We start from the raw sequence: 13,223 nt of genomic DNA, 5'->3' as shown, positions 1-13,223 counted from the left end.
TCATAGTGCACTCTGACCTACCCTGAGGTACTGTACCACTCCCGTCAGTTGTCAAGGCTAAGTAAACAAAGGGTAAACTTTGCCCTGAGGAATTTTAACAGGGAATAAGCCATTCATTTGATACACAAATAAAACTAGCTAAATTTCTGAAACATGCTAAAAATATTTCTCCCATATTCAAAGTAACTATGTAGCAATTTGATAAGTGGCAACTAATTCTCAAATGCTGAAAATTCAATAAATGCCAGCATTACAAGCTGCCATAATACATTGCAGCAGCATGAAACTAGACAGTATACGTTTTTATGACAGCCTAATCTTTTGTCTTACCTTTCCCGGGAGCTGAAAATGCTGCTGCTATAAACCACCCTGTCTCATAACACTCGGTTTTCACCTTTGCTCTGAAGGGTTAATGTGGATTGAAAAGAGACACTTATAACATTGCTGAAGGAAGACAAAAAGTGAAGTTAACCAAGCTATAAACCAGAATCTATAGTAGGACTTACCTTGTGGCAATAAGGGTGTAAAAGTATACTTATTTTTCTGCCCTTATTGCATTTGCAATAGGACTTGTTCCACTTGGTGAAAATGCTGGCCTAAAACCCAGAAAACTGTTCTAGCTCTCTCTTAGCAATGAAATGCACTTTGGCTCGTATTTGGACTCTGACTCGGCAGACCTTTAGAAGTGACTGAGACACATGTGAGTCTTGTTATTTGGAAAGTTTGAGCCAATTGATCCTGAGGAAATGAGTTTGGCCTGTTTCTGGACCATGCTGCTCTTGGTTGTTTAAGGTCTCCCAAGAGGTGGCCAATGGTAAGGTTCAAGCGATGGTTAATGATTCTTTGAGGGAGGAGATGATATTACCTGCCTTGAAGGAGGCAATGATATGTCCTCTTCTTAAGAGGCCATCTTTGGGCCTAAACTATTAGACAACTTTTGTCTAATCTACAACCTCCCATTTTTGGAGGTTATTGAGAGAGTGGTTGGTGTTAACTTCAGAGGAGCCTGGATGAAGTGGATTATCTGGACCCTTTTCACTCTGGGTTCAGGTGAGCGTACTGTTCTGAGATGGCATTGGTTGCACTTGTGGGTGACCTCCGGAGGGCTCAAGACAGGTGTGATGCAACTATCCTGGCTCTCCCAGATCTCTCAGTGACTTCTGATGCCATCAACCATGACATCCTTCTGGACCATCTAAGGAGATTGGGAGTAACAGGCATTGTTTTGCAGCTCACCTCCTTTCTCTGGATATGGTTCCAACTGGTGTGTGTTGGGGGGGAGAGCTCTAAGATCTTACAGTGTGGGGTGCCTCAGGGCTTAATCCTCTCATCTCTCCCTTTGATATTTAGATGAAACTGATGGATGAAGTCATTCGACCCCATGGATATGTATACTAATGAAATGCGGCTATAAATCTCCATGATGATGCTGTTGTGGTGTTGATTGAGTGTCTGAAAGTGTAAGGGTTTCAATGGAGAAGAACTGATTTCAGTTCGACCCTGGCAAAATGGAATAGCTTTGACTTTTTAGCCCCTCAGAGTCTGGATATCTTTGACGCTGAATGTGGGTTGCATTTCCATGGACTGAGCTGGTGCACAATTTGCGTTTGTTAGACTCACAGCTCATGCTTGGTGAGCAAGCAGGTGGCAGGTGTGCATAGGGAGGCATTGTATAGATTCATCTTGTGAGCCAAAATGTGCTTCTTCCTGACCTGGAAATCTGGCTCACAGTCACTCATCTCTTAGTCACTTCCCATTTGGATTTACTGCTTTACATGGGGCTAACCTTGAAAACCATTCAGAAACAACAACCTGGTCAGAATGAAGCAGTGCAGAATGTTGACCACTTTTAGGTTTACCCAAGTAATGAGTCTGTTGCATGAGATGCATACAGAGTCTCCTTCTGGGTGTAATTCAAGGTACTGGTTATCACCTTTAAAGCCTTACATTGTATGGGAGTAGGTTATCTGCGTGACCACCTCTCTCTGAGAGTATCTGCTTATCCCATCAGATCAGATAGGGAAGGCATACTCCAGGTCCCTTTCCTAAACTGTTGCTATCTAGTGGGATCTCAGAAGTGCACATTTTCTGTGGTTGCCCCTACCTTCTGGAACACCATTTCCCCCTCCCCCCAATAATCAGGCAGGCCCCCACCCTTTCAGTCTTCTACAAGGCTATCAGGAAGTGCCATTTTATCCAAATGCTGGAGTAAAATGAGGATATTTTAGGCCAATTGTTGGAGCATCCCTATGAAATGATCGAGCTGGTGGGGATTGGTGGTGTTTTTATGATTTTTATAGTTTGGGGTTTTATTGTCACTGTGAGCTGCCCAGAATTGTGTTTTAAGATGGGCAGCCATGTATTTCATAACTCAAACAATATAAAAACTAGGGAAAGAGCAAAGCTGTGAAAGGAGTTATGTATGCTAAAGGCCACCGCAATAAATTTACATGACCCAATGGACATAGTTTAACTAGAACTGCCTGCAGTAATTGCTTCTTTGCATTTTCAAGCTCAAGCTCATGCTTCCATTATCAAGGATAGTACCTAGCTACCTTGTTCTCTGTCAGCTTCTTTTTTTAATTTTCTTTGATTTTTCCAGCCATCAGAGTCTTTTTCATTGGTCTTGCCTTTGCATTATCTGTCCAAAATATTAAAGATTTATTCTTAGGATCTGCGATGAGCAGCCTTGTTTCACTTTCACCTAGTTTTGAGTGATTTGTTATAAGCAAAGGGATTCTCAGTTACCTCTAGCACCCCAATTTAGGGGCATCAATTTCATCTTTCATTCAGTTTTTCTGAATATCCAGCTTTTACTCTGATAAATTAGAACTGGGAAAAAAAATAATGATGGCATTACTAGCTGATGTTTCTCCTAACAATTTCAATTTCATTTTCTATTTTCTATAGTTTAGCATTTCTCCTGAAGTAATCTGCATATAAGTCTTACAGTAAACAAAAAACAAAAAAACTTTATGGACTTGTTGCCAGCTGTTCAGACTAACACACAGGCAGACACATACCTACTCCCAATTACCTTGGCACACTCTTTTTCCAATTTTCAACTACCGTTTCCCAAAAGTAAGACCTACCCCAAAAGTAAGCCCTAGCTTGACTTTTGGGAATGGGCCTAATATGCATTTTGCCTAATATGGCAAAATGCAGGCCAGAGCTCCATTCTCAGATGCAGAATGAAGCTGCTTCTTTGGCCGCAAAAGAAGTGGGCTGGTTGAGCAGGGCTGTTGGTCCTGGAGGTGAGTGGAACACATATACACACAAACACACACACACAAAAATAAGACTTGGTGCTTTTTTTTGAGGCAAAAAATAATAATAAGACCAGGTCTTATTTTCGGGGAAACACAATAGTTAATTGCTCCAAATTCTATTCTAACTGTTGCAGTCTCAATTCCTTATAAATTCAGAATATCCAGTGTACCCGGATATTCAGGCAATCCATTGTACCTATGTTTTTAAGGATGGTTTATTGTTTCCTACATAGTTAAAAGCCTTAGTATATTTAATAAAGCAAAAATAGAAATCTTTTTTGAACTCCTTGGTCTTTTCTACAAACTATCAGATTTTAGCAATTTGATCTTGGGTTCCTTTGTCTCTTCTGAATCTTGTTTTTATAACAGGAAATTGTCATTGCTTGTATTGTTGAAGACACAATTTCAGAATCTTGAGCATTTAGTTAATGTACCATGTTTTGATTTAAAAAAAACCTTTGTATTCAATTTAGCAAATGACATTCTGACAATACTAAAATATTACACTCCAGAAATTAAAAGCATCCAGCTACACAGAAAAGTTAGTATTATTTGGATTGGAACATTCAAGGATTACTAGGACTGTACACACTTTTATGTGTAATGTTATTTCTCCTTGAGCATGTTTGCATAATTAATAATTCATTATTAACCAATTAAAGCAGTCTACATCTGCTATAAAAATAGGAGTGAAAGAGACTTCCGGTGGTTAAGGCGGTGGAGATGGTGGCTACTTTGTAGCCGTCCTCCTGAGATGGTGTTAGATCCGCGGAGCACAGCGTTCATCAGCTGGCCCGCGGCTCGCAATCCTCTTCCCGGGCGAAGGGAAGGGGTAGAGATCGCATGAATAGAGGTAGAACCTCTTAACCTTCCCTGGATTTTTATTTTAGGGGGGTAGAAAGAGTGCTCCCTCGGAGTTCATTGCCTTCTCCGCCTCTCAGCTGTCTTTGTTTCTTTGGAAACAAAGCGAAACGCCGCTACCATCTCCGTATTTAAAGTAACCGTGAGTAATTTTAAACCGGACAGAACTGTTTAAAGGACTTTATTTATAGTTTAGCTTTATTTTATTTTTTTTTAGTTTATTAGTTTATTTAGTATGTGCTGATTTTTTTTTATTTTTTGAGCTTTCTTTTTTTTCTTGCGGGCGGAAAAGTGAGAGTGAAAGTAAAATGGTGTTTTGAAAGTTTTTCTTTTGAAAGACGGACTGGCTGAATTATTGCTTAATACTGTTTTCTTTTTTAAGTTTATTTTATCTTCTGGGAGTTTTCTAAATTGATTCTATTTTATTCTATTTTATTTTATTTTTAATCTTTTGGATTTTTTATTTTTTACTGGTATTTTTATGAAGAAAGGAAGATAAATTAAAATGGCTTCAAAACGACAACCAGCTACTACAGCTCCTAAGGTAATCTCTTCTCCTGTTACTTCTACTGGGCAACAACAACTTAAAATAATACCCTCAGTGCAGCAACCTAAAACTACTCCACCTTCACCTCCCCCATCTGGTACATCAGCACAAGACATTAAAGAAATAATGGTAAATGCTGTGTCACAGTTTAGGGAGGAAATGAAGCAATTGTTGGAACAGAATAAATCTGAAAGTAAGGAAGAAATGAAGCAAGAGATGAAGGAACTTTTAGAACAGAATAATGCTATTTTGAGGGATGATATACTTTTAGCTTTATCTGGAGTGGCCTCAGTGGTTGTGAAGCTGGACTCTAGAGTGGAGGAAATTGAAGAAACAGTAGAACTTTTGGATTATAAATTCCAAGATATGGAGAAAAAAGTGGAAGCTTCACAAGATGATATTCTTATGTTCCAGTATAGACAGATGGAATATGCTTTGAGAATAAGAGGCCTGAAAGAAGATAAAACCCAAGACTTGATGGAAATGGTGATTAATGACTTGGCTGTTATTTTGAACATAGATAAAGATGAGTTACGTGGGGAAGTGGAAAGAATTTATAGAGTTAATTCTTGGATTGCAAAACAGAAGAATCTGCCTAGAGATGTGGTGATATATTTTGCTAAGAAGTCTTTGCGAAACCAGATTTTGCAAATTTTCTACAACAAAAGATTCCAGATTGCTGCCCAAGATATTATTATATTAAAGGAAATTCCACCTAAAATTTTAAGAAGCAGAAAAGATTTTGCTTTTTTAGCAAATGAACTTAAAGCAAGACTGATGCCATTTAGATGGGAGATTCCGATGGGTATTGTCCTGAGCCATGCGGGGACACGTTACAGACTTAATACAGTTGCTAAAGCTAAGGATTTTTACAAAACGGTCCTGGGTGCAGGCTCACCTCTGCCCATGATGCACAAAGTCTTGAGTGATAAAGAGATGGAACAGAAACCTGAAGGTACAGGTGTGATGACTGCTGGACAGGTGGTATGGATGTCCCAAGCAGAGGTTAAAGAACAGAGAATGACCCGTGCAGCACATAAACGCAAAGAAAAAGAACAACAGAAAAAAGAAAAAGAAATTAAAGAATCTACTCAGCAAATTGTCTCAATGCCGGTGGGAGGAGCAAGACCCAAAAGCTCTGCAACATACTCTTCAGTAGCAGAATTTGAGGGGATCTTCTCCAGGCTCAAGGCCAAGGGAGATGGCAAAGCTCCTGACCTGGAATGTTAATGGATTAAATATTCCTCAAAAGAGAAAAAAAATCTACCATTATTTAAAGCAACACAACAATGATATTATCTGTTTGCAAGAAACTCATATTACATCTAAAGACCAAAAATACTTAAACAATCCTCGTTTGGGATCTCATTTTGTATCTCCCGCCCCTGGGAAAAAAGGGGGTGTGGTAATCTATGTTAAGAAGAATTTATCTGCTATCCTGTTAGAATCAGATCCTCATGGAAGATATGTTATGCTTGAACTTGGTTTATATGGCAAGAAAATTCTTATTGTGGGGCTGTATGCACCAAACCAGCAACAGGAGCAATTCTACAGGTTGCTACACCAGAAAATAACCTTGTTGGACTATAGATCTGTGATTTTAATGGGAGACTGGAATGGCGTCTTAGATATACAAAAGGATAAAAAAGGCTTTTCTACTTTTTTTAAACAGGCTAAGCTACCTAAAGCCTTCTTTGACATGAAAGAAGATTGGGAATTGAGAGACTATTGGCTTGAACGTAATCAGGAAGAAAGGGACTTTACTTTCTTCTCAGATAGACACCAATCTTTCTCAAGAATTGATTTTTTTTTTATTACAACAGATTTATACAACAGGGTGAAGAATGTAAAAATTTTTCCTAGGACATTGTCTGATCATAGTCCAGTTTGGATGGAACTGTTTGCTGAGAAAGAAGACAGGAGATCCTGGAGGGTGAATGAGAATTTATTTAAACAAGAAAAAAATGTCCATAAACTAAAGGAATGTTTAAAGGAATATTTTGCTTTAAATATGAATAAGGGAACATCAATGTCAATGGTGTGGGATGCAAGTAAAGCTTTTATGCGTGGTATTTTGATAAAAATGAATAACTTGCACAGACAGAAACAGATTCAGAAACGTAAAGATTTAGAAGAGGAGATTAAATTAAAAGAGAAACTTCTAATTTTAAATCCTTTAGATGAAAAGGTGAAAGGAGCTATAAAACTGTTAAAAACACAATTTAACATGTTGATGGCTGATCAAGTTGCAACCAATTTACTATTTATGAAACAAAATACATTTTGTAATGCTAATAAACCAGGGAGATGGTTGGCTTATCAGTTAAGAAAGAAACAGAAACAGAGGAATATAGATAAAATAAATTATAATGGTAAATTGGTTTATCAGAAAGAATTGATTAAGAAATCTTTTTTAGAATACTACCAAAAATTATACAAGAGTACTAATATTCAAACTACAGATATAAACAATTATTTAGGTAAAGTTAATTTTCCTAAATTAACAGAAGATCAGGAAAAAGAGATTAATGGTTTAATTACTAAGGAAGAAATTGTTACAGCTATTAAACAATTGAAATTGGGCAAAGCGCCGGGTACGGATGGGTTGACATCTATTTATTATAAAACTCTAGTAGAAGAGATGACTCAACCGATGTGTGAATTGTTTAATAACTTATTACAGGGGTTAGAGATCCCTCCATCTTGGCGCAATGCATTTATATCACTGATTCCAAAAGACAATCAAGATCTTACATTGCCTAAAAATTATAGGCCTATATCTCTTTTAAATGTGGATTATAAAATTTTTGCAAAAATTTTAGCTAATAGGTTTATGGGGATTTTGCAGCAGATTATACATAAGGATCAATCGGGTTTTATAACTGGAAGGTATATGAAAAATAATGTTAGACAAATTATTAATTTATTAGAGTATTTAGAAAAGAATAACCAAGTCTCTGCAGGCTTGATATTTTTGGATGCTGAAAAAGCCTTTGACCAAGTGAACTGGCAGTTTATGTTATGTTTAATTAAGGAGATGAATTTTGGACAAAATATATTACAAGTACTATCTAATATATATCAAAAACAGACTGCTCAACTTATTGTAAATGGGGGTTTGTCAGAGGCTTTTGTAATAGAAAAAGGTACAAGACAGGGATGCCCGTTATCCCCGTTATTGTTTGTTTTAACATTGGAAATATTGTTGATTAAAATTCGGGAGTCTCAAGAAATAAAAGGAATAGAAATTAATAAAAAAGAATATAAATTAAGAGCCTTTGCAGATGACTTGGTTGTTACTTTGTCTCAACCTATTTGTTCGGTGGTAAAATTATTACAATTGATCCAACAATATGGACGTGTTTCTGGTTTTAAAATTAATAATAATAAGACCAAAATATTAGCTAAAAATATGACTAATGGTGATAAACAGGTTCTAGTTAAGTTAACAGATTTTGAAATTGTTGATAAGGTAAAATATTTGGGGGTTACATTATCTGCTTCCAACGCAAAACTGTATAAAAATAATTATGAAAAGTTGTGGACGGAGATACAGAAGGATTTAAAAAATTGGAACAATTTACAGTTATCCCTTATGGGTAGAATTGCAGTTATTAAAATGAATGTCCTGCCAAAGTTTATTTTTCTGTTTCAAATGTTACCTATTTTAAAGAGTGACCGTAATTTAGATGAATGGCAAAAAGGTATTAATAAATTTGTTTGGGCAGGGAAAAAACCAAGGGTGAAACTTAAAATAATGCAAGATTTTCGTGAGAGAGGTGGACTCAAGGTACCAAATATGAAATTGTATTATGATGCTGTAGTACTAACATTGATCAGCGATTGGGTGAATTTAACAAATATAGAAATACTTCATTTGGAAGGTTGGGATTTACTTTTTGGATGGCATGCCTATTTAATATTTAATAAAAAAGTGGATTGGGTTTTTAAGTCTCATATTATAAGAATCTCTTTGCTTAGAGTGTGGAGGAAGTATTATAAATTTGATTTTAAAATACCATTATGGGCTATACCTCGGCATGCCATAGAAGGTATAAGGAAAGGGGTTAATATGGATATGGTTTCTTATGCACAGTTACTTAGATGGGATGGCCAAGACTGGCAGTTAAAATCTTTGGAAGAACTAATACATGAAAATCTAACTTATTCATGGTTCCAATATAGACAAATAGTGGACAGATGGAAGATGGATTGTAAAATGGGCTGGCTTAGAGAAGATGAAATTCTCCTAAAACAAGTAAGAGATCAAAGGCCAACCCATATTAAGAGAGTTTATGGGGTTTTAGTGGAATTGGATTCAGAATCTGAATTAGTTAAAGATTGTATGATTAAATGGGCACAGAATATTGGTGAATCGATTTCAATGGATACTTGGGAACTTATTTGGATAAGAAATGTTAAATTCACACAAGCGCAAAATTTAAGAGAGAATTTTTATAAGATGTTTTATAGATGGCACCTTGATCCAAAGAAAATGTCCATTATGTACTCTAATTTACAGCCGAAATGCTGGAGATGTGGACACTTGGATGCTACTTATTATCATATCTGGTGGACGTGTAAGCATATAAAAGCTTTTTGGATTAAGATATGGTGGAATATTCAGAGAATTTTTAGAAGGAGGGTAAAATTTACTCCGCAATTATTTTTATTAGGTATTGTTACTGATTGTGATGCTAGGGAGGTTATATTGATGCTAAATTTGATTACAGCCGCTAGGCTGTTAATAGGACAATATTGGAAGAAGGAATCCTTGCCTAATTTACAAGAGTGGTTTTATAAAGTTTCGTATTTGGCAGAAATGGCAAAGATTTCGGCTTTTTTAAAGGAGCAATCTCAAGAGAAATTTTTTGCGGTATGGGAAAAACGGATAAATTTTATGCAACATAATTTGGATATGGAAAAATATTATTTAGCCTTTTTATAATTTGTAATGATTGTTTTTTTTTCTTCTTTCTTTCTTTCTTCTTCTGTATTATTATTTATATACTTTTCTATATATGTTTTATTTTTCGCCTATCTCTTTCTTTTTTCTTTCTCTCTCTCTTTTCTCTTTCCCTTTTTTCTTCTTCCCTTTTTTTTATATATATTATTTACTTTAAAGTTTATGTTACGTATATTATTATTATATATATTATTATTATGATTTTTATTATTATTATTAATTATCTTATAAATTGTATACGTTATTTTTTAAAATTTGTTCAATAATCCTATATTCAGTTCTGGGAAGTCAGGGGGGGGGAGGGTGGGGTGGTTTGGGAGGGGGGGGGGTGGATGTTTATTTGTAAAATTTTTGAAAAAAATTAAATAAAAAAAAAATAGGAGTGAAAGATATTTCTATGTGTTGGATGGGGGGAGGGGGAAAGCTAGAAAGCAACCAGTTATACACCCAAAGAATTTTGTTGAAAAGTTTCAATTACACATGAGAATTATAGAACCAAAGGTTTTAAGATACACTGTAACCAAGAACATTTATTAATACTTTGACATATAATAATTGCACAAGGTCATAAAAAGCTAATTGCATATACAGTGAAGTTATTACAATCAAAATAGTGAAGCTATAGATTATTTGGAGCAGTCAAAACCAATTTAAGACGGAACCAGTCGAATAAATATATTGTCATTTGATGGTTATGATGACAATGTTATATATTATGTGTTACAACCTGTTTGCTAATCAAAATCCTCATATCCGTTGGTAGCTATGTTGGTAATCAACATAGAAACTTTATTACATTTCTATTCTAAAAGCATTACTGAGATTCTGAATATTCTAGCACATTATCCCTCTAGTTACAATCAACCTGGGTAAAACATAATGAAATAAATGCATGTAGTCAACTGAGGTAAACTGATTTAGGGTCAATGGGTCAATAGTTTTTATGTTTTGTTCATTTTTTGCACTGATATAATTTTTCATGATACAAAAATATAGCTTTAAATTTGCATCTAAATATAGTCAGTTGCTCAAATAAAAACTGTATTAACAGTAATTTGTAAAAGAGTCTGAGTTATTGCAAAGTAATTGCATTGTTTCTTACTTGTACAACTATTGACATGAACCATTCATGGATTAATCTTGCAATGGTCAGACAATAACACTTTACTATTAAAATAAAGGTACATAAGGAAGAAATGTATCAAAGGTACTTCTATTAATGTTTACTAATAAGAATAACTCCATTGCTGAATTTAAAATTCTAGCTTATTAAAATGCCATGTTCTAAAAGATTTAATTAAACATTTTTATTAAATTCTTTAATTAAATTCTCTCTCTCTCTCTCTCTCTCTCTCTCTCTCTCTCTCTCTCTCTCTCTCTCTCTCTCCATATATACAGTGAGGCAAAAAAGTATTGAGATGAACTTTTGATATTGACCACATACTTATTTTCCACCATAATTTGCAAATAAATTCTTTCCAAATCAGACAATATGATTGTCTGGATTTGTTTTCTCATTTTGTCTCTCATAGTTGAGGTCTACCTATGATGACAATTACAGGCCTCTCTCATCTTTTTCAGTGGGAGAACTTGCACAATTAGTGGCTGACTAAATACTTTTTTGCCCCACTGTACATATATTAGCTTTTTCTCTTTTTTTCACCTATGAGTTTTTTCTATGCTGTTCGATATTCCCAGAAGTCTATGTCCTACAAAAGAATCAGAAATAGGCAAAACCAATAATACTATTTTATTTACTTTTCTATTTTGCTATTCTATGACATTCTTTCATTTTTTCCTAGAACTATTTTCTATATATTGAGATCATAATTATATTGGGTAAGGAATACATCACTAATAGTTTATGCCTCTTTAAAGTAGAAATTCTAGATGAAAAACATGAATGATAATGCAAGAACACATGAACAATATACACACATAAATCATAATCATATCTAAATTTCTGGATAAAATTAATATATTTCCTAATAAACATGTAGAGGATTGCAGTCCTAGTAAATCTGAAAAGTTTCAAATAGAAGATGTCTTTCTCTGCCACGACCTAAAGAGTAGAATTCTTAATATCTCTTCAACTAATAACAGTATTTGTTCATTATATATTAAAAATAGTAACAATAATAAGAAAATACTTGGTATATTTTATTCCTCTTCTGAGCACTATATAGGTAAGTGGTAGATTAGATACCAATTTTTAATTTGATATCCATTCAGTCATCTAATATGGTTATTATGATGTATTCTAAAGATACAAGCCTTTAAAAATGACACAGTGACACAAGTTTTAACCAACATGATTAAAGCAGAAATTAAAAATATATTTAAGGCTGTAGAAAATTAGCTTTACTCTATGTTCTGAACATGAATGAAGCAGTAGCAGCTGAATGAGACATTCTGGATACTTACTATCTCCCCAAGGATTATCAAAAGATCAATAAAGTTCCTCTTCAATAAGGCATTCAAATTACACAGAATATCAATTTCCATCACTGACAATTAAATTCAAATAAGATTATTTCGATCACCCTCAAAGATTCAAATCTGGCATGCAACAATAAAAAAATTAAAACTCTTTCATATTCTATCCGATCTAATTTCCAAGTTTAGCTCCATAATAATTAATCAATATCATTCAAAAGGAAAAATGAAAACCAACAAATATAAAGAGAACAATCATACCTTGCAAGCTATTCCTTAACTACTGAACAACTATTCTTGCCTCCAGTACTGAACTGGAGAAATATACTCATAGTTATACAGATAGTCCTCAACATATGACAATTGAGCCCAAAATTTATGTTAAGTGAGAAATAAGTGAGTTTTGCCCCATTTTATGCCTTTTCTCACCACATGTGTTAAGTGAATGACTGCAGTTCTTAAATTAGTAACACGGCTATTAAGTGAATCTGGTTGACTTAGTTTGTCAGAAATTTGCAAAAGGGAATCACATGACTCTGGGAGACTGCAACCATCATAAATATGAGTTAGTTATCAAACATCCAAATGTAAATCATGTGACTATGGTGATGCTACAATGGTCATAAGTGTGAAAAATGGTCACAAATCACTTTTTTCAGTGCCGCTGTTACTTCGAACGGTCACTAAGTGAACTGTTGTAAGTCGAGGACTACCTGTAATAAAAAAGTGACTGTGTCTTACATATCAACGACTGTACATCGCCTTCTGGGATACAGCTACCACACGACTACGGCTGGAAGTATTTTTCCACTGATACATGCAGAAGCAAAACTATCATATTCATCAACACAAGTTGAAAGGTATCATGCTGTGTGAACCATGGAGGGAGGAAAAGAGATGTATTCATAGTATACTGAAGTATTTCAGGTTAAAACAAATTGAGCTCATGAGTATACTACATATGAATGTAGATACTGGAAGAGGATAAAAGCGCTAAAATAAGCTTTTCTCCTGAAACGATGTGAAAGTTATGACAACTATTGTAACAAAGAATCTTTGACCTACCTTGCAGAAGAGCTCCATTTCTCTTGATAAAAGTGCTTCCTGGCCAAATGGGTGGACTGGATGTGCTAAAGTTTAAAAA

General features: G+C 34.8%; 1 protein-coding gene across 3 annotated transcripts in view; it reads right to left on the bottom strand.

Moving 5' to 3' along the window:
• The window catches only part of FOXN3 (forkhead box N3), a 224,068-nt gene that overhangs the window by 87,066 nt on the left and 123,779 nt on the right, over window positions 1-13,223 (bottom strand). For all 3 annotated transcript variants that reach the window (XM_039333463.1, XM_039333464.1, XM_039333465.1), the window contains exon 4: window positions 13,145-13,209. In XM_039333463.1, coding sequence (XP_039189397.1) covers window positions 13,145-13,209 — 65 coding nt within the window. The remainder of the gene's footprint in view (window positions 1-13,144; window positions 13,210-13,223) is intronic.

This window comes from Crotalus tigris, unplaced genomic scaffold, assembly GCF_016545835.1.
Source record: "Crotalus tigris isolate CLP2741 ecotype Arizona unplaced genomic scaffold, ASM1654583v1 scf7180000024506.1728113, whole genome shotgun sequence".
NCBI classification, from domain to species: Eukaryota; Metazoa; Chordata; class Lepidosauria; order Squamata; family Viperidae; genus Crotalus; species Crotalus tigris.
This window is presented reverse-complemented; position numbering and strand designations above follow the sequence as displayed.